This window comes from Dromiciops gliroides, chromosome 3, assembly GCF_019393635.1.
Source record: "Dromiciops gliroides isolate mDroGli1 chromosome 3, mDroGli1.pri, whole genome shotgun sequence".
NCBI classification, from domain to species: Eukaryota; Metazoa; Chordata; class Mammalia; order Microbiotheria; family Microbiotheriidae; genus Dromiciops; species Dromiciops gliroides.
In genome coordinates, this window is record NC_057863.1 from 148,663,874 (window position 1) to 148,686,014 (window position 22,141).

Here is a 22,141-nt window from a genome sequence, read left to right on the forward strand (position 1 = left end):
CATTTGTTTCCACAGAGAGGCTCTCCCTGAGCTTGGCCGGGGTGGGGGGGGGTGAGGGGTGGGAAAGGGGCAGCTCTGGCCAAACATGCTATGATGTCACACACAGGGATGGGCTTAGATCCCGAACAGTATCTTGAGGCTGGGGAAACAGGGCAGGGGTGGGGGTGGAAGTGGGGTGGGAGAGAAGAGGGCGGAGTTTCTCACTCCGAAGTAGGCGTGCGGGCGTTTCAGGTTTGCAGCTGGAAGCAGAGCCAGTGGCTCTGAGAGAGTGGAGGTGCTGAAGCTCTGGTTGCTGCAGCTGCCGCAGGAGCAGCAGGAGCAGCAGCAGCAGCAGCAGCGGTGACCACAGATACTCTCCCAGCCCTCAAGCAAATAAATGAAAACTCGCTTCCACTGTGTGATAGGAACCAGCTAGAGTCCCAGCTGGCAGCATCGGCCTCAGCAGTCATCCCAGGCAAAGGGTTCGCAGGTGGAATTAGTACACGAGTCTCCTCCCGCCCTCCTCACGAGTTTCCCCAGCAAAGATTCTCGGATTACTCTTTCTACGAGCCTAGACGGGTTTTCCCCCCTGGGGCTTCATTAGCGGGGTAAGGCAGGTGAGTCCGAAGAGGGCAGTGGGGGATAGTGTCCTTTTGCTGGGAGAAGCCAGGGTGCCTCGGCTCTTGCTCCTGTTGCTGGAATCACAATGGAAAGAGGACCCGTCTTGCGTTTGGACTTTCTCCTCCTCATCCTTTTGGTCCTTTTCCCCTGTGCGAGGGGCGATGATTTGCAGACCTGCGAAGAAGTTCGGAAACTTTTCCAGTTGCGGCATCTGGGACTTGTCAAAGGGCTGCCGGAAACCCCTCGGGCAGGTAAGGCGCGAGGTTGGGGTGGGGGGAGTGCGGTGCGGAAGGGAGATCAGTTAGGGTTGCGGGCTCAGTTGGAGCTGGCCGGGACGGAAGACGATATGGCTGCGGGTCGAGAGGCGTCCCGGGACTGCCTCTGCAGCCACTCAACCCAACCCCACGCCCGTAACAGTCCCTTCTTAGGAAGGGGGCTGCTGCAGGTGCCCGAAATTGGAAACCCTTGTAAAGCTCTGCCTGCATTTGTGGGCAAGAGCCCGGGGCCAGTCTCCGACGTGCCAGGTGCTCGTGCAGCCTCCTCGGACGGGAAAGGTATCCTTTTGCTCCCTGCACCTCGGCGACGGCTGCACTTGTGCATGCTGGGTGGTTGTTTCGGGCTCTGGCTCTGAGTACACGGGAATCGTGGCTTGGCTGCACTATCGCAGCGGATCGCGAATCGATAGGCAGGCGACTGGCAGGAGAAAGGCACAGGAGCCCGGCGCGCCTGTGCCCTGTGCGCCCTGTTGGACAGGCGTCCTGGTTGGAATTGAGGCAGAATTTCGCCTGCGTCCCCCTTCCTGCCTCTTTTCCGTGTCTCACAGGCAGGGATTGTCTCCTTGGTGCTCTCTGTTTTAGACAGAGAAAATGGGATTCATTCTTTCTCAAACTTAAATATTTAAATCATGGAAACCCCTGCTCTGGAGAATCTTGGAAAGAAAAGGGTTAAGGACAACTGGCACAATCCGAAATTTGGATCCAGATTTAAGTCGGTGGGAAGACACTGGTCCCGGATTGATAGTCGCCCCACTTGTGTGTGTGTGTGTGGGGGGGGAGCTAGGCGTTGTATTCCTTGTTTAACATCACAGCGACTATTAGCTAACCCCATTCTGGAAGCTACAGAGTAGTTTCTGAAGGTGAATTTTTTTAGCGTGTACATTCAGAGAAGAGAATAGGAGTGTATACTATGCCATAAAGAATAGATGGATCTATTTTAGGCAGAGGGGAAGTGAGAAGAGTTGGCTATCGCCAACTTCGATCATACTTAGTGTGAAGTCCTTCTGTCTTCAGGTCTATGCTGTGTAAGGGTCATTCACACGTGGCCTAGAAACATCAGTGCAGCAGGTTTTATCGGTGGTGTGAAGAACAAGCTCCTGGCATTTAGATACATCATGCACTCCTTTAGGTATGTCCATGAGACCAAAATAAAAAGAGAGAAAGGCAGGTATCCAGTAAAGGACTTTTAGACAGGTGCCTCAAATCTAAAAATTCTTTTCTGCTGGAATTGCCTAATGAGCTTACAATAGATACCTATGACCTTGAGCTTTACTTTGCTTATGTAGACTGACGCATGCTTGATTACCCTCATCTTGGGCTTGTGATGCATTGTAGCCCTGAAAGCAAACCAGGTCATTTGGGGACATAGAGGCCAAGTCAAGTTAATATAGATGACTTTCCCAGGACCACCTGTCAAGTGCAGGAATCCCTACTTGCTCCTTCTCTCTACCAGCCCCAGCACTTAACACCATTCTTTACTGCTCCTGTACCTTTTCCATTTTAATGTCTTGAAATTAGAGTTCTTCCTATAATTATTTTTCTTCATTTCTCTCTTAGTTGTCAATAAATACAGAGGCACAATAGCTTGCAGCACTAATAGGTTTTGCCAAAAAACAAAACAAAACAAAACAAAAAACCAACCAAACAAAAAAATACAAAACCCAAACCCCCAAAACATGGTGGCTACGGGTAGTGTATTAGGGGGATCAGTGACCATTATATACCCACCTCTCAAGCCTCGATTCTTCCCCACACCTTGTTCCTTTTGTGAACCACAAGAAATTAGAGGATTAAGTTCTGGTAATCACCTGAATGTTCTTTTGAAGAATGCAGAAGAGGAGCTAAGAGCTCTACTGTAGCTGTTACCTGAAATATCTATATTTGGTACATTCTATGTGACCCTGAGCAAGTCACTTAACCTTGTTTGCCTCAGTTTCCTCCCCTGTAAAATGAACTGGAGAAGGAAATGGCAAACTACTCCAGTATCTTTTCCAAGAAAACCCCAAAAGGGGTCAGACTCCACTGAACAACAACAACAACGACGACGAGAGAACTGATACTCTTTGGTAGAGAGGTTATTCAATTGAAAGTACCTGTGAAGACTGACCCATGGTATACATGAAATTCATCAAAATTATGGTGTTATCACTTTAATAATAATCATTCCTTGATTTCTAAAGTTCCAGAAAATTGCCACGAGGCCATGCTGGTAGTGTAGCAACTTTCCTTTTCATATATTGCTATGTTCCATTTCTATACAACTGATTCATTTAGCTTTGAGTTAAGGTGAGGAAGAAGCATAGTAGCACTCACTTAGCTAGCTGGGCAAAGTGCCACTTCACTCTTCTCAGGACTAATGGATGTTAAAGAGCAATATGGTTATGATTAAAAGAAATGCTAAACTCCTCTTGGCATTTGCCTTACGGATGAATTCTCAGGAGAGTACTGCGCTGAATTAAAATCATGTAACACAAAGCCATGGATGTATGAAGATATTTGAAACATTCTGATGGATGATATGGCAGAAAAGCAAAAGAAACACATCAAAGACAATTTCTTCCTACTCTCAAAAGCAAATTATTAATTTTAATCATTACTTTACCAAGAATCCTTTTCTTCGTTATCTTCATGTATGATTCATTTTTACTACAGTATTTAATTTAACTTGGTTTGAAAGCATTTATTCCCATTTCCTTAAGGAAAAGTCTATTCATATTTACTTCCAATAAATGTATTTCCAAACCAGTCTGTTATCCCCCTTCCCACTTACTAGCAGCCATCATTTTCTTTGCAAATGTGAATTTGTCTAGTATATAGTTGTCCTGTATGGTAAGCATAGGGCTTTATTATCTTATTTTAAAACCAGTTTGAATTAGATAATTCTTAGATTTACCCCCTTTTACTTAGACACATGTACATCTTCAATGCTTCCATCTTCAAATTTCTTCTTACTTTCAAATGGTTAATTTTTGAGCTATCCTGACTCAAAATGCCCATCCAATGATCAGACAGCAGGGGGTGCGGAAGAGTTACAAAGTTAAGACTGATTTATAATTGATATATACAGGTAGTATAATGCCTTTCTCTTATAAAATCTTCCTGTCATTCCAGAAAGCTATTAAATAAATTAGATAGACTTCAAAGATTCTGTTTATTTATTCAATAAAAAAATTTGACTGCCTACTGTGTGCAAGGCAAGGCATATAAATAGCAATCTAATAGACTTTGAAATCACTAGAATGGCCTGAGTCTGTTGGTAATATTCTTCTTCATTTCCTGGCTCTGATGGTGTTGCTAAAGATTCTCTGTAGAAAGGAACAATGTGTGAACGTGATTAGAACAGCAGATCTAAATGCCTCATTTTGATTTCAGGTCTTGAAGAAGTAGTGAAGGTGCCCTCTGCTATTGTATTTACAATTTCCAGAAAGAAATGGTTACCAAAAGTTTTTTAAAGGCACTGCAGGCTTCCTCCTCTCTTTTGGGGCAGGGGAAAGTGTATGATATTTTTATGATAAAATTGTTTACATGTATCTGTTAATGCTTCTTTAAAAAAATAAAAGAGGAGGAGACTGTGCAGGGGAAGACGAATTTATAAAAACCTAAAGATGCATTTGAAGAATATAGAAAAAACATATGAAGACATTTTTATGCATATTAGCTATAATCTGAAGGATGCATAGATACCAGCTGGTATGCAGTTTATGAGTGAACGGAGCATGTAAGTGGTGAAGTGGATAGGATTCCAGGCCTTTAATAGGAAGATTTATCTTCCTGAGTTCAAATCTGGCCACAGACACTAGTTCTGTGACTCTGAGCAAGTCACTTAACTCTGTTTGCCTCAGTTTCCTCATCTGTAAAATGGTCTGGAGAACTCGGAAATGGTAAAATCCCAAATGGGATTACAAAATCAGACGTGACTGAAATGGCTGAACAACAAATGAATGAAGAGTTTATTGGAGTTATTTATCCTTGAAAGTCTTGTGTGTGTGTGTGTGTGTGTGTGTGTGTGTGTAGGTGTGTTCGTATTCATGTTCCAGGCCTCTAATTCACTGGTGTATGTCTGTAACTTACTACTTTGGAGAATTAACTGGGACACTGAGAGGTTGTGACTTGCCAATGTTCCCAGAGCCAGTGTGTATCACAGTCAGTATTTCAACCTGTCTTCCTGTTTCCAAGTTTGGCTCTCAATTTTCCTCTTCCAAGATGCCTTTCAGTCTTTTGCCCTTGTGAGAAAATACAAAAGCAATTCCTTATTTAACTATTGTAATCCTCTAAACACAAACTCTTTTCTATCAGACTTGTACAAAAGTCTTCCATTCAACAATATCAGTCTTTTAAAGTTGGATGTGATCTCATGTACCAAAAAAATGCCAGAAAATGTTAAAAAAAAATAGACATGAATATAGATATTTAGGTTGGCTCTCTTTATTTTTATTTTAAAAATTTATACTACATTTCTGCTTCTTTGTCTATTGGAAAAATACCTTTGGGGTAAGGGAAGTTATTTTCTTCTGCTATCTTTTACTCTCCAGTGCCTAGTTAAGAACCTTTCTTATACTGAATGCTTAATGCAACCTTGATTCAATTCACTTATGAATTGAATTTGTGTTTTACAAATAAACTACCAGAAGAAGGAAACAGGTCTCTAACATCCTTTGACAACAAAAAAAGTATTAAGTTCTCTGGTCATTAACATCCTTTTTCCAGAGACAGTCCTGTTAGACATAAGATAATTTAGGAGTTCCTGTAGTAATATGGCTACAGTTAAACGTAAGTACTCTCTCTGTGCTTTTAATGATACAGTCCTCCCTTGATTTTCCTACTACAAGCTGAATCCTTTGCAGACTCTAACTTGATCATCATCTGTCTCCTGCTCCTTTATTGTGAATGTCTTCTAGAGCTATCAAAGGCCCTCTTCTCTTTATTTTTTCCCTTGGAAATTTCGTCTGTTTCCATAGGCTCAAACATTCTTTCTATGCAAATAATTCTCAAATCTAAATGTCTTTAACTTTCCTAAATTCTACTTCCCTGTAAAAACAAAGAAACTGCTAGACTTAGGAGGTTGTTGCTTCGTATTCTAACTACAGAACCCCTGCTCTGTGCTCTAGAGAGTACTTTTCAGTCCTCAGGGACATTGTAGGTAATAAAAATGCTTTTTGAATTGGGTTTCTGGAATTTATAGTATGTTATATTTGTATAATTAGTGACACCTGTTGCTCAATTCTGAGGGAGAACAGGGTGATTTGGTAGTGGTATGAATAATGATAACCCACGACTGCATTACTTAGACATGTTTCTTTGTACTAGGTACTTAATAACACACCTTAGAGTGGGAGCAAAGGAGACAGGGAATGAATGGATAGCAAATCCAAACTGTCTATAGTTTTAAAAGTTATAAAAATTAATTACATTAATGGATAAGGTTATAAAATTAATTCTGTGCAGTACTACCTAAAACTGGATATGATCCAGTTACTCATATAAAAATATCTCATGACATTTGCAATTAGATGATGTTCAGAACCATTGATAATGTTAGTGCTAGCTGCATAGCTATACAGAGCCATTCTGATCACAGTAACTACTCTGACACCATTGCCAGAATCTCTTTCCTTTGTGACATACTTTTAGGCTTGGGTCACAGCAGAGGATGGCCCCTATTACCAAGTGTTTTTGAGTAACCCTGGTATCAGAATCTTTCATTTGATACCAAGGTCAAATCATCTACTTCTCTGGCAACTCCCTGTTTGACACTCTTCAGAGTATTGTTACGCATCTCCACTTAAAAGCACATGATTCACAAAGTTTAGAGAATGAACAAAATTAATCATAAATCAAAGAATAAAGGGGCGGCTAGGTGGCACAGTGGATAGAGCACCGGCCTTGGAGTCAGGAGTACCTGAGTTCAAATCTGGCCTCAGATACTTAACACTTATTAGTTGTGTGACCCTGGGCAAGTCACTTAACCCCAATTGCCTCACTAAAAAATAAATAAAAAAAAATAAATAAATCAAAGAATAAAAATAGAGCTCATATTGCTCATATCAGACAATATAAAGTAATTATTAAAGGAATAAGGATTTATATAGTGCCTACTATGTTCCAGATACTGTGCTAAGTACTGTTATAAATATTATCTCATTTGATCCTCGAAACAACCCCGTGAGGTTGTTGTCATTCAGCCATTTTGTTTATGTCCCAAGACTCCATTTGGGGTCTTCTTGGCAAAGATACTGGGGTGATTTGCCATTTCTGAGTTCTCCAGCTCATTTTACAGTTGAGTTAACTGAGGCAAACAAGGCTAAGTGACTTGCTAAGGTCACACACCTAGTAAGTGTCTGAGGCCAGATTTTACCTCAGATCTTCCTGACTCCAGGCCCATTGCTCTATCCACTGTGCCACCAGCTGTTTCTCAAGTAATAATACCTGCTATCGAGGAACCCTCCTGAGAGGCCTATATATAGCTCAGTCACCTACAGTCTTGTGTCTGGCAAAATTCTAGGAGGGTTAGGTGGAATCACTCTTTCACATTGGTGCTGCACTTCATGGTCTTTGCATACTTTATTTTATTTTATTTTTTTTGGTGAGACAATTGGGGTTAAGTAACTTGCCCAGGGTCACACAGCTAGTAAGTGTTAAGTGTCTGAGGCCAGATTTGAACTCAGGGTCCTCCTGATTCCAGGGCCGGTGCTTTATCCACTGTACCACCTAGCTGCCCCTCATACTTTATTAAATAGAGATAGAAGTCAAACCCACTGGCTTGTAATTTCTGGAAAAGAAAAAAATTAGTCAAGTGCTTTAGAAGCATATTATTACGTAAACCTGGAAGGGTCCATAGAGATTACTTAGTCTAATTTTCTAATTTTACAAATGTAGACAACAAAGCCCAAGGAGATGAGAGGGTTAGTCTTAGATGTCAAAGACAGAGAAAAATGTTATCTCTGTTTGCAGTCCAGGGCAAAACTTGTCTATCTTGTCTTATAGCACCTTTTCCATCCCCACTCCTGTATCATCACTCTTCCTGACCACACACTTCTGACTTTGGTTGCTCTGTTGCACCTCATTCCTCTAAAAGTGACTGAACATAGTATTAAAGATGAATAGGAGAGGTAATGTGGTAAATACATGTTAGGCTAGAAAGGGTAAAGGCAGAAGCTTGTGGTTGAAGGTTCAGAGATGCTTGTTTTCACTTGGGTTTATTATCATTTAGACTTTACCACTCAGTTTTTCTGTGGCTTACATCTACTAGTATGGCAGGTTCTGTAACATTTATTTTCTAAGAGGTGAAACTAGTAGTAAAATTAGTCGTTAGCAAAAGCTTTCTCAGTGGATGTTTGAATAGTTGAAGTTTCTCATCACTATTATATTCTGCTCCTGTGCTTGGTTGGAAAGAGTCATCTAAATTTTCCATCTGTCTGGGAGTTCTGACAGGTTTCTCTCTCCTTTCTTCTTAACTAAAATTCTCTATGACATATTTCTGTTCTCAGGTTCACAGATTTTATATACACACACACACACCCCTTTTTGATATTATAGTGTGATACGTTTACCTTTTGAATGAGGCATATACCCTTACATTGTCATGATGACTAGTTCCATATACCAAGGATGTGTGATCATTATTAAATAATATAAATATCATCTTATTTTAAAAAATGTCAAATTCTTTTAAAAATTATTCCTCTATGCATTGGTATGGTTATATAAGGCCATAAATAGTATTTATACTGTTTTCCTTTTAATTTTACTGTTCTATTTCCTGTAAATACAAATAAAAACAAAAATAATCCCTGTCCTCAAGGAGCTTATACTCTCTCTTCATTGGTTTTTTTTTTTTTAGAATTAATTATTGGACATTTCCAATATTGTTCTATGTTGTAACTATTGACCTCCACACTATGGAGTTTTATGATATTTTATTTTGGAATTTCCCTCAGTCATTTCAAATTTATGTTCTATGTCTTATAATACTGTATAAGTATACAATATGCTTTTATGGATATGGGAATCCCCTCTGCCAGCATAGATTTCATCTCTTCATTAATATGGTAGAAAGATCTATTGTATCATCCATCGTTTAATGCAACATTTCTTGGAGAAGAGAAGTAGTAGAAAGGCTTTCAGAGTTGGTGTGTTAGAAACAAATCATAACCCTCTGATCAGTTTGATGGTCACCTTTGTTGAAATTGGCTCGTCCTTTGATGACAAGTATAGAATCGGTTACTGAGCCCATACTAGAAAGCTTTCCAGCTTGGCAGGACCTGCTGGAACTTGTGCTCTGCTGATACCTTCAAGAACCCAGGATTATTATCTCTATACTACCATAACATGCCTGAATGGGTTTTTAGGGGAATCAGTATTTTTCTTTCACTCTATCACATCCTACTCCTGTGTCTCATCACTATATGGTAATGGTCTAGGGACTTTGAATACTTTGCAAATAGAGCTGTGGGGACCAATTTTTAATTGGGGAGTGTTAGCTAAGCAGCTCGCCACAATATTGGGGCAAGGAAGGAGACTGGCAGCCTCCCTCAAAACAGAACAGGATTTATTTTAACAAGAACGCACTTAAAAAAACAACAACACACAAACAGGATCAGTAGGATCAAGGGAAAGGGAATAAAATGGGGAAAGGGAAATTATACAACCTGAAAAAATACCACCGCCCAGGAATCAGCTGAGAATGCGTAGCAGAACTCCTGTTGTCTTCCAGCGTCCAGCTAGAATGCCCAATTCTCCTCCCCCAATCCCAGTAAAACCTCACACAGCCCCAGCCAATGGGATAGCCGCTCTGACAGTCACATGACTGCCCTCACTAGGCTTCCAATCATTATAATTTTGCCAGGCCCATGTAGGCTTCAGAGTGGTGATGAAGTGAGGTGGCAGCACCATGGCAATGGCTACAACCAGTGGGTGGAGCACCGTGCAGTTTGTGGAGCCCCAGGCCAGTGAGCATTGTGCTCTGTAAAGTTCTATTTTTCTGGAAAATCTTCAAGTGTGGTACTAGCAGGAGATTGCTGCTTTTTTTTGTGTGTGTGAGGCAATTGGGGTTAAGTGACTTGCCCAGGGTCACACAGCTAGTAAGTGTCAAGTGTCTGAGGCTGGATTTGAACTCAGGTCCTCCTGAATCCAGGGGCGGTACTTTATCCACTGCACCACCTAGCTGCCCCTGGAGATTGCTTTTTAAGGAACAACTGTGCTTCTTACAGAGAAGCTCTTTACCAGGAGGCTAGCCATTTGGTTAGGAATTTTTTGGCTGTGGCAATCTACACAACAAAGAAAAATAGAAAATGTTCCATAGCTCCATGTGTCCCCTTTCTACATCTACTGTGATAGTGACTGAGTGGTAGAAAAAGGGACAAAAGGTGCAAAGAATCTCAAAGTTTTTAGATTGTCTGAAATATTTACTGAGTTGTTGACTCTCTAAATGTGAAATCTTTGTCTAGTGACTAAAGAATGGGCATGCTAATGAAGTCACTGAGGCCTATCCATCCCCTAAATTAAATTGATTATATTTGAACAACAAATAGTTGGTTACTGATAATTGAATCATTTTTCAATTGCCTATCTCCATGTAATCAGAATACCAACATATAGAACAAAGATCAAAATCAATACCAAATTGAAAGGATGATAAAAATATATAGAACAATTCAGTTAACTCCACTAATTTAAGGAAGTTGTTGATGTTTAAAAATGAGAAGTGGATGAAAGCATAAACACCAATATAGACTATCATTTCCTAAGGAATTTTAACTTATGTAAATCAGCTGCCACAGCGAGGAGACTTAAAAAAGCCTGCCTCAACCAGCATATTTTTGATCTCTTTGCCAGGTAGAGGGATGTCATCGTCAAGAACAACCCTGGATTAGAATTAGAAAGACATTAAAGAAAGTCTTTTAGTGAAGATTGGGGGATTATGAACAGTGTCACTTCATAATAATTTAGACCTAGCATTTATATATTGCTTTAAGTTTTGAAAAGCATATATTACATATCTCACTTGATACTCACGACAATCGTATGAGTTGGGTGGTATTATTATCATCCACATTTTACATATGAGGAAGTTGAGTTTGAGAGAGGTTAAATGACTTGCCCAGAGTCACACAGCTTGCCAGTATTTGAGGCAGGATTTGAACTCAGAACTTACTGACTCCAACTCCAGCGCTTAAGTCACTCTACTACTTAGCTGGTAAAGCAGTGTGAAGCAGTGGAGGAAAAGCCTGATGAGAACTTCTTGTATAAAGCTTATTGATAATGAACTTAATCAAATAATACCAATGGTATCTAAGGAAAAAAAAAAACCTGGAAGGAGATCAACATATGACAGGGAGAGTGAGAGAGGTAGGAGCAGGAGAGAGAGAGAGAGAAAGAAGAAGGGAGGGAGGGAGGGAGGAAGAGAGAGACAGAGAGAGATTTTTATTAACAGCCTCTTTTTGCTATCAGTGAGTGCAGCCACAATGTTAGACCTCTCGTGTCATACTACCTACTGTGCTGCAAGAGGGAGTAGAAATGGCTTTAAAGAAAACAAAGACAACTAGACCAAATGTTTTCATTGTCATGGATGAAGTTGGGCTGAGTCCAAATTGAAGAAGAATTCCCTATAGATGGTGAGTATGTCAAGCCCTAGAACACTGTAGAGCCTCGTAAATAAAATCTATAACCACTTAAGAGTTCAGCCTTAGAATCCACACAGGAAAAGAAAATGAATGGATGAAGAATGCCTGTGGTCCAGACTATGATGCTGGTTAAGTGGACGGCCTATACAGCTTCACCATGATCATATATATTGTGGTTAGATGCTGCAAGTAGACAGACAATAAGTTACATCCAGAATTGAAGAAGAGATCAGACTAGATTGCTTTTGGGGAATTGCACAGCCTTTTAAAATAACAAGTTTTTAACTAGAAACAAAGACTTTTTTAACATCAATATTTTGTCAGTGATATTATATATGTGAGACACATAATAGCAATCTCTAAAGAATTAAAATTGCAGATCATTCAAAGAGTAAAGAAAGGAAAATAGTGGGTTTAAATATCACCAGGGGATGGTTTCACAGGAAAAAAAGGCATAAACCATATCATCCAGAAGATAAATTATCTTAGAAGTTTAACCAGTCATGTAAGTCAAAACTATTGGACAGCCTGCATCTTGAATATGGATCTATTAACTATCAAGATCTCTAGAAAGAGGCTTCTAGCATTTTGGGTGATCCCATTTTGGAAGATTGACAGAATGGCATGGACAAAAGTTACAGAGATTGAGAAGTTTTAGATGGGTTGTGATCTTCATTATTGGGAAGTCCTGTATTGATGGCTGAACATCACGTAAATTCTCTGCCTCATCAATCCATCAAAATATTGACATTTTGACATGAAACAACAAAATTTATTTTTTATGATAAGAATTATGACTACAAAAGGATGATGTGTTTGTGGAATGTAAAGTTATCTTTTTTGACATCATAGTCTGAATTGGCTGGAATCAGGAGTAGAAACAGTGGGTACTTGTGTAGCACAAATTTCTCTTGTTCCTGTGGGCATACAGTTCAGCACTGAAAATTATCTTAGAGATCGTTTAGCTCAACTTCCTATTTTGGAGTCAGAAAGATGAAGTCACTTGCCTAACATCACATTCTGGGAAGCAAGTATTGCTGGAAGGTGAACTCAGGTCTTTTGATTCCAAATCCATTCCTCTACAGCACATAGTATGAATCATTCAATTTTATGGAACGGGTTTCAGTGAAGTTATATGCAAAGTGTCCCCCCCCACCTTTACATAATTGTGCCTGAGAGCTAAGATGGAAAGTGCCTCAAATCTTTTAAGCTCTGTCCTTGGACTCTTGTTTATATTTCTCAAGGTTTGTGAAGTGGAAGAAATGAATCAGAGGATAAGTGAATTCCAAGGGATTTGGAGAAAAAAACATTAGGAAAGGAAGATGGCTCAATGGGATAAATAAGAGATAAGGAATTTGTAAACAAGGATTTTCCTATTTGATTTATGAAGAACTTAAATGAGCGAATTGTGGATCCTGTGACCAGTCTTTATTTAAATGGTTCCTGTTAGAACTATAGTCAACTAAGAAGGAAGGAAACAAGCATTTATTAAGTACCTACTATTCGATGGGCACTGTGCTAAGTGCTTTATACATATAATCTCATTTAATCTTCATAACAATCCTAAGAAATAGGTGCTATTATTATCATCCCCATTTTACAGTTGAGGCAATTGAAGCAGACAGAAGCTGAGTGACTTGCCCAGGGTCACACAGGGAGTAAACATCTGAAAATGGATTTGAGCTCATCTTTTTTTTTTTTTTAATTTTTTTGTTTTTGTTTTTGTTTTTGAGGGGCAATGGGGGTTAAGTGACTTGCCCAGGGTCACACAGCAAGGGAAGTGTCAAGTGTCTGAGACCGGATTTGAACTCAGGTCCTCCTGACTCCAGGGCCGGTGCTCTATCCATTGTGCCATCTAGCTGCCCCCAAGTTCAAGTCTTTTTGACTCTTGGCCCAGAGCCTTATTTACTATTGCATTTAACTGCCTCCAACTAGATTATTCTAGTGGAGGGAAGGAGACTAGAATTGTAGCTAGAACAATGGACAGTCCAGAAATGATTTCTTTGGCTTTCAAAGGTATGTCTGTATTTGTTTGAATAGTATGCCATAACTTGAGAGTTTATGTCAAATAAAAGTTGGTCTGGACCTATGATTTCACTAGTGTGGAAATTCTTTGGGTCACTGCAGATCAAATGGTCTGTAACTGATAGTATTAAAGCATTAGTTGTCTAGGTAGCATAGTGGATAGGGTGCTGGACCTGGAGCCAGAAAATTGTGACTTTAAACCTTGCCTTAGGCACTTGCTAAATTCTCTGCCTCATTTCCCTCAGTTGTAAAATAGAAATAACAATAGCATCTATCTCACAGACTTACAAATGAAATAATATTTATAAAGGATTTAGCATAGTGTCTGTCACATAGTAGTCACTTGATCAATGCTTATTCCCTTTGATACTGTTTTTGTTGTTCATTTGTTTAGTCATGTCCAACTCTGTAACCCCATGAATCATAGCACAGCAGGCCCTTCTGTCTTCCACTATCTCCTGAAGAATGCCCAAGCTTATGTTCATTGCTTCCATGATACTATCTATTCACCTCAACCTCTGCCAAACCCTTTTCCTTTTGCCTTCAATTTCTACCAACATCAGCATCTTTTCCAGTAAGTTTCTGTGTCTCATTATGTGGCAAAAGTCACTTCCCCAAATCCTGTGTCTCTTCTTTGCCTACTTAATGGCTGCCTATTTTTTTTTAAAGCTCAACCTGAATGTTGCTTTCTCCATGAAATATTTTTTTTTTTAAACAGCGCAATGAAGGTTAAATGACTTGCCCAGGGTCACACAGCTAGTAAGTGTCAAGTGTCTGAGACCACATTTGAACTTAGGTCCTCCTGAATCCAGGGCCAGTGCTTTATCCATTGCGCCACCTAGCTGCCCCTCTCCATGAAATATTTCCTCTTCATCTTCCTTCCTTCCCCCCTTTCCTCTCTTTTCAAAGAAGTAGGAAATTTGAGCATGAGTTATGGAAGAGCAATAATTTAGGCAACTGTCGGTCAAAGTATTGTGGGAGATAGGTGAGAAGTGAAGTGTCAAAAGACTTCTATTTAGACAAAAACTGCATGCAAAGAAAAGAGGGAACCTGTGTTAAAGTAAATCATAAGAATAGTGCTGTCACATTGGAAGAATTTCCTTCAGTTAAATCTACCTACAGAGAACTGATTCCAGAGCTTATCCCAATTCATGTTTAATTTTGTTATTTGATTGTATTTGTTGCAGTCTCTCCAGTGCTTATGATCTAAGTTACATGGGACATTTTAACGTAAAGACAGATCTGAGAGTTGTCATATACATGAGTGATTAAGTCTGTTGTCTCTAGTTACTTTCTGAGAGGAGCAGGCTACTGCCTGATCCTTGGAGTGGACTGTACATTTCTGAAGTGTGGGGACTGCTGTCATGTAGGGGACTGAAGGCTGGATGATCCACCCACATCAGTGCTTATGGATGAAGCCATAGCTCTATATAAGTGAAAGGAAAACAAAAGCATTTTTTTTGCTAATGAGTCTTTTGCAAGCCTGAAGATAGCTTGTTCCCTGGCCATCTGGCAGAGGATCTTTAATGCATCCCTCCTGCCTCTCAGCTGATCTCATCACCCAAACCCACTGCTAAGCTTGTCTAGTGTCTCAGTTTATTCTAGATTTTTCTTGCTCTTTTGTTTATTTGTTTATTTATTTATGCTTATTTGCTCAGAATGCTTAATGTATTCTATTATATACTTACATCAGGATGACTCAGTTTCTCTTAGTTTAAGAACACTGAATCCAAATTTATATTAACTTAGGTTTTCTCCTTAGAATGGAGGATAGGCACACTGGATTTGCATCTAGCCTGCACTGGTCCAACACATCTGTGCTTCCCAATATTCCAAGAATTTAGTTAATCTCAACCAGGCAAATGGTAGAGAAAAAAATATTACCTTACAGCATGAGTTCTTTTTTTTTTAATTAAAAAAAATTTTAAAAATATTATTTTGGTGAGGCAATTGGGGTCAAGTGACTTGCCCAGGGTCACACAGCTAGTAAGTGTCAAGTGTCTGAGGCTGGATTTGAATTCAGGTCCTCCTGAATCCAGGGCCTGTGCTCTATCTACTGTGCCACCTAGCTGCCCCACAGCATGTTTTTTTTTTTTTTTTTTTTTTTTTTTTTTTTTTTTTTTTTTTTAGTGAGGCAATTGGGGTTAAGTGGCTTGCCCAGGGTCACACAGCTAGTAAGTGTTAAGTGTCTGAGGCCAGATCTGAACTCAGGTACTCCTGACTCCAGGGCTGGTGCTCTATCCACTGTGCCATCTAGCTGCCCCACACAGCATGAGTTCTTAATCTGGGAATCTGTATACTTTGAAAAAAACCACTTTTTTTATAATTGTATCTCAGTATATTTAGTTTTCTTTGTAATCCTATGCATTTCATTTTTGTGTACTTGTAAACATTTTTCTGTCCCTAATTTTGAACTTGAGTTATATGCCTATATTCCTTTCTCTTAGGGAATAGGGACTGGACCTCACATTTCATTGCTATGAGAGTTTTCAGATAAGGAAATACCCCCTACCAATGAAGGTTTGTCCCCTTCTCTGGAACTACAGCCTTAGGGAGATGCATGGAGCACCAAGAGGTTAAGTTACTTGACTAGGGTCACATAGTGAGTATCTTTCAGATGTAGGACTTGAACTCCAGCCTTCCTGGTTTCAAAGACAGTTCTCTTTCCATTATGTTGTGCTGCCTTTTGCTCCATTAGGCAGATATTATTAAATCTCCTGTACTTGATTTAACTAGCAACAGTGTCATCTGGGAGCATCTGGAGAGCTTCACCATCCACAGTAAATTCCTCTTCAACTTGTACTGAGCAGTGGCTATCCTTTATCACTCTAAAGAAAGTGAGAAGACTATACTTCAATTTGCACTCAGAGTTCAGCAGTTCTTTCTCTGGAAGGGGATAGCATTTTTCATCATGAGTCCTTTGGAATTTTCTTGGATCATTGTATTGATCAGAGTAGCTGAGTATCTTACAGTTGATCATCATTACAATATTGCTCTTACTATGTACAATAATTTCCTGGTTCTACTGATAGCATCAGTCTTCCCACGTTTTTTCTGAAACCATCATCCCTCATAATTTCTTGGGATTTTTTTGTTTGGTTTTTTTTTTTTTTTTGCAGGCCAATGAGGGTTAAGTGGCTTGCCCAGGGTCACCCAGCTAGTAAGTGTCAAGTGTTTGAGGCCTGATTTGAACTCAGGTCCTCCTGAATCCAGGGCTGGTGTTTTATCTACTGCGCCAGCTAGCTTCCCCCCACCCCAATCATTTCTTATAGCACAATAGTACTCCATCACAATCATATGATACAACTTGTTCAGTCATTCCCCAGTTGATGAGCATCCTCTCAATTTCTAATTCTTTGCTACCAAAAAGAGTAGCACTTTTTCTTTGATCTTTTTTGGGTACATACCTAATTGTATTTCTGGGTCAAAGGGTATGCAAAGCTTTATAGCCCTTTAGGCATAGTTCCAAATTGTTCTCTAAAATGGTTGGACCAGTTCACAACTCAACCAACAGTTCATTAGTATTCCTATTTTTCCACATCCCCTTCAGCATTTGTCATTTTCCTTTTCTGTCATGGTAGTCAAAATGATAGCTATTATGTAGTACCTCAAAGTTGTTTTAATTTGCATTTCTCTAATCAACAGTGATTTATGGTATTTTTCATATAACTATATGACTTGAAAGGCTTCTTCTGAAAACTGCCTGTTCATATTTCCCAACAATTTCTCAACTGGGTAATGGCTCTTATTTTTATAAGTTTGACTCAGTTCCCTATATATTTGGGGGAAAAAAAGCCTTTATCAGAGAAACTCACAGTAAGATTATTTTATATTGTTTCATTATCTGATACCTTTTATCAAAATGTAGTTTCCCTGATTATCTCTTTTAATTAGGTCTAATTTTGCTTTTGTTTTGTCTGAGGTCATGATTATTACCCTTACCTTTTTTACTTCAACTGAAGTATAGTAGATACTGCTCCACATTTTTATTTGTTATTTGTTTTCTTATTTCAAGTATGTCTCTTGTAAACTAAATATTGTTGGAGTCTGGTTTCTAATCCATTCTGCTATCCACTTTCATTTTATGGGTGAATTCATTCCATTTACAATTATGATTACTGTGCATTTTCCTCCATCCTATTTTATTTAGGTTATCCTTCTTTCTCTCTTTTTATCCTGTTGTCCCTAAAAAGTCTGTTTTGCTTCTGACCATTGCCTCCCTTAATCTGCCTTCCTTTTTATTCCCCCCCCCAACCCCTGTTTCTCTTATCCCCTTGCCCTCCTATTTCCCTGTTGGGTAAGATACATTTCTATACCCAACTAAGTGTGTGTGTGTGTGTGTGTGTGTGTGTGTGTGTGTGTGTGTATGTGTGTGTATGTGTGTGTGTGTTTTCCCTCTTGGAACCAGTTCTGATAAGAATGAGGTTCAAACATTGCCTGCTACCCTCTCCCCTTTTTTCCTCCTCTACTGTAAAAGTTCTTCCTTTATGTGGGATAATTTCCCGCATTTTGCCTCTCCCTTTCCCCTTGTCCTAGTGCATTCCTTTTTCTCATCCATTCATTTTTTTGGAGATCATCTCAACATAATTGACTCACATTTGCACCTTCTGTCTATATAGACAGCTTCTAACTACTCTAATAAAGTTCTGAGGAATTACATTTTTCATCTTCCCATGTAGGAATGTAAATAGTCTAACTTTATTGAATCTCTTATGATTTCTCTTTCATGTTTACCTTTTTGTGCTTCTCTTGAGTCTTGTGATTGAATGTCAAATTTTCTGTTCAGATTCAGGAGTGCTTGAAAGTCCTTTATTTAATTAAATATTGCCTCCCTCTTCCCCAATACATGGTTTTTCTGTGTGGGTTATTCTTAGTTGTTTAGTTGAGGAAATTGAGGCTGATGAAGGGTTATTGACTTGGCCAGGACCAGACAGCTAGTAATTAATTATTTGGGACCAGATTTCAACTCTTACTTTCCTAACTCCAGGTATTAGCTGATTTTGATTTAAGGTTTACAAAATGCTTTACATTTTCTCACTTGATCCACATAATAAAACTGTGAGGTAGATTCTACAGGTATTATAAGCACTGTTTTACAAATGATAAAACTATGACTTAAAGAGGTTAATTGAGTTGCTTAGGGTCCTATAGCTAATAAATGTCACAGTCAGAATTTGTATTCAGGTTTCTTCTGATTCGAAAATCCAGCACTTATTTCATTCATTTAAGTACTGCCTATGAGCATGCTGAATGGCCATGTTTTATATATATATATATATGTTTTATATATATATATATATATATATATATATATATATATATATATATATATACTCTGTGCCTCCAGTACCTTCCTCAGAATTCTCATGGGAAGTCAACATGCAACCAGAAGAATATTTACTTTTTTAAATTGAAAAGGCAAAAACTATCAAAAAATAATTTAGTCATTTGAGGTATATAGCATGGATGGATATCTGGCATTGGGCTTCCCCTGGGGAGACAGCAGTTAATGCCAATGTGGGCCTGTTGTGGCTGTGGCTAAGTGCTCATTCCTTCACTTTCCTATCCACCAGGGGTATCTCTCTACTACACTTCAGCCATTTGTGTTCTAGGAATACGATGCTCATTTTGCTTGCAGAGTTCGTTATCAAAGCCACTTTCCCTAGTCACTTCAAAGGGGAGGGAAGCAGCTCACTCTTGGCTATATTATCTCCCCTCCCACTAGACTCATTACACAAAGAGAATCACATACATATTTATGAGCATACATATTTATCAAAGCAAGTAGTAAAACAGTAATTGGGGTAGTTATGGAGATGAGATTAGATGGAGGAACACACAACCAAGGAGAGAATTATCTCACTTGAGAAGTATGTTCTCAGTCTCTCAAGGTGGGGTAGTGGACAAGAGTAGAAGGGGTGTGTGGAGGAGGTGGTGAGGGTTGAATTGGTTGTGATTTTGGTAGTTCAGGTTCTGGGAATAAAGGGACACAATGAGAAGGATAGCTTTCCTGACATTACTGCAACTCGGGAGGCTCCTATTAGGTATTCAGAGTTCACACTTTGACTGTTCTTGTCTCATCCAATTTCACTTCTCTACTTCTCTCTCTTAAGACTCTTTCTTATAGGGAGAATGTGGGCCATCAGGGAACCACTCCTGGCCCTCTTGAAGTAGGAGTGTTATATTCATGTCTACTAGATTATCTCTTTTCCTGTACCTCTTTATAAGTCTTCAAAAAGTAGAGCACCCTATCTATATTCATCAGGAATCTCAAATAAAAATTCATATACTATTTTATAGACTTAGCTTTAAAGTTATTGCTGTAATTCTGGATGATAACATTTCATGGCCAAGGAGCTCAAAATTCAAAGGTAGTTGAAGATTAAATAATTACTATGTATTCTTATGCTCGACACTGCCACCCCACTCTCCTGCCTCCACTTTATTTTTGTAAACCATCGACATGATTGACTGTAAGATCTTTTGTTTTAATCCTAGGACTAAAAGGATTTAAAATGGAAAGAAATTCCCCTGAACTGCATTAGTGATCAAAAGCTTTAGAATTGTAGACCCTTAGAGCTGGAAGGGGCCCTGGAGATCACCTTGTCTGATTTCTATGCACAAGCAGACTGAGAAACAGAGGGGTGGAGTGACTTTTCCAAAACTATCCAACAAGTTCGAAGAAGAATTAAGAGTAGTTCCAACTCCACTGTTCTCCCTATGTTTTGCTGTAGTCTTTTAATTTAGGTTTCTGACTTACTCATCCCTTGCTTCTTCTTCCTTTGTGCTCATAACTCTTTTTTCTAGACTGAAAAGAAAAATGAAAAATAGAGGAAAACTGACCTCTAATTACGCTGGGAGGGGATTTCTCTTCCTAGAGGCAGATATACAGTTTTCTGGAGGTAATAGCTTCATTTTTTTCCTGATAAAAGTATTTTATTATTTTCCAGTTACATCTGTAAAGATAGTTTTCAACATTTGTTTATATAAGATTTCCAATCTGATATAGGTTTTATAACTATATGTATATATACATATAGGTTTTATAACTATATGTATATATACATATATAATAACATTAATATTTCTGCATTAGTCATGTTATAAGAGAAGAATCAGAGCAAGAAAGGAAAAACCTCAAAAAAGAAAAACAATAGCACTAAAACAAAAAAAAAATAGTATGGTTCAATCAGCATCGATATTCCACAGTTCTTTTTTTTTTTCCTGGATTTGGAGAGCCTTTTCCATCATGAGTCCTTTGGAACTTTCTTGTACCATTGGATTGGTGAGAAGAATCTAGTCTATCACAGTTGATCAACACGTGATGTTGATGATACTGTGTACAATTTTCTTCTGTTCTTCTCATCTCACTTCTCATCTCATGCAAGTCTTTCCAGGTTTCTCTGAACTCCTTCTGCTCATTGTTTCTTACAGCACAAAAGAATTCCATTACATTCATATACCACAACTTGTTCAGCCATTCTCCAATTGATGGGCAACCCCTCAATTTCCAATTCCTTGCCACCACAAAAAGAGCAGCTATAAATATCTTTGTACATGTGGGTCCTTTTCCCTTTTTTATGATCTCTTTGGGAAAAAGACCCAAAAGTGGTATTGATGGGTCAAAGGGTATGCACAACTTTATTGCCCTTTGGGCATAATTCCAAATTGCTCTCCAGAATGGTTGGATCCACCAACAGTGCATTAGTGTTCCATTTTTCTGCAGCTTCTCAAACATTTATTATTTTCCTTTTTTGTCATATTAGCCAATATGATAGGTGTCAGGTAGTACCTCAGAGTTGTTTTAATTTGTATCTCTCTAATAAATAGTGATTTAGAGCATTTTTTCACATAACTGCCTGTTCATATCCTTTGACCATTTCTCAATTGGGGAATGACTTGGATTCTTATAAATTTGATTAGTTCCCTATATATTTTAGAAATGAGGCCTTTATCAGAAGTACTGGCCATAAAAATGGTTTCCTAGCTTTCTGCATCTCTTCTAATTTTGGATGCATTGCTTCTGTTCGTACAAAACCTTTTTGATTTAATGTAATCAAAATCATCCATTTTGCATTTCATAATATTCTCTATCTCTTGTTTGGTCATAAACTGTTCTCCTTTCCAAAGACATGAAAGGTAGACTATTCTTTCCTCTCCTAATTTACCTATAGTATCACTTCCTATGTCTAAATCATGTACCCATTTTGACCTTATTTTAGTATAAGGTGTAAGATGTTGATCTATGCCTAATTTCTGCCATACTATTCTCCAGTTTCCCCAGCAGTTTTTGTCAAAATACTGAATTCCTATCCCAGAAGCTGGAGTCTTTGGGTTTATCAAACAGTACATTACTAATGTCATTTACTACAGTGTCTCTGGTAATAGCTTCATTTTAAGAAATATATATATGAGGCATTCCAAAAATTTTACTGGAATTTCAAGTTGTTAAAGCTTGAAGGCTTTTGGGGCACCCTACCTAATTGATTCCCACAATCATTTTAGAATGATCTATAACCTACAAAATAATTTCTCTTATTTCTAATATCTGATGTTTTACTTCAAATAAGGATAGATATTGAGTGGGGCATATAGGTGGTACAGTGTATAGAGTACTGA

General features: G+C 38.8%; 1 protein-coding gene across 1 annotated transcript in view; it reads left to right on the forward strand.

Moving 5' to 3' along the window:
• Nucleotides 1-201: 201 nt before the first annotated feature.
• GPC5 (glypican 5) overlaps nt 202-22,141 on the forward strand; it is a 693,474-nt gene continuing 671,534 nt past the window's right edge. The window contains exon 1 of the mRNA XM_043993388.1: nt 202-851. Coding sequence (XP_043849323.1) covers nt 686-851 — 166 coding nt within the window. The 5' untranslated portion in view covers nt 202-685. The remainder of the gene's footprint in view (nt 852-22,141) is intronic.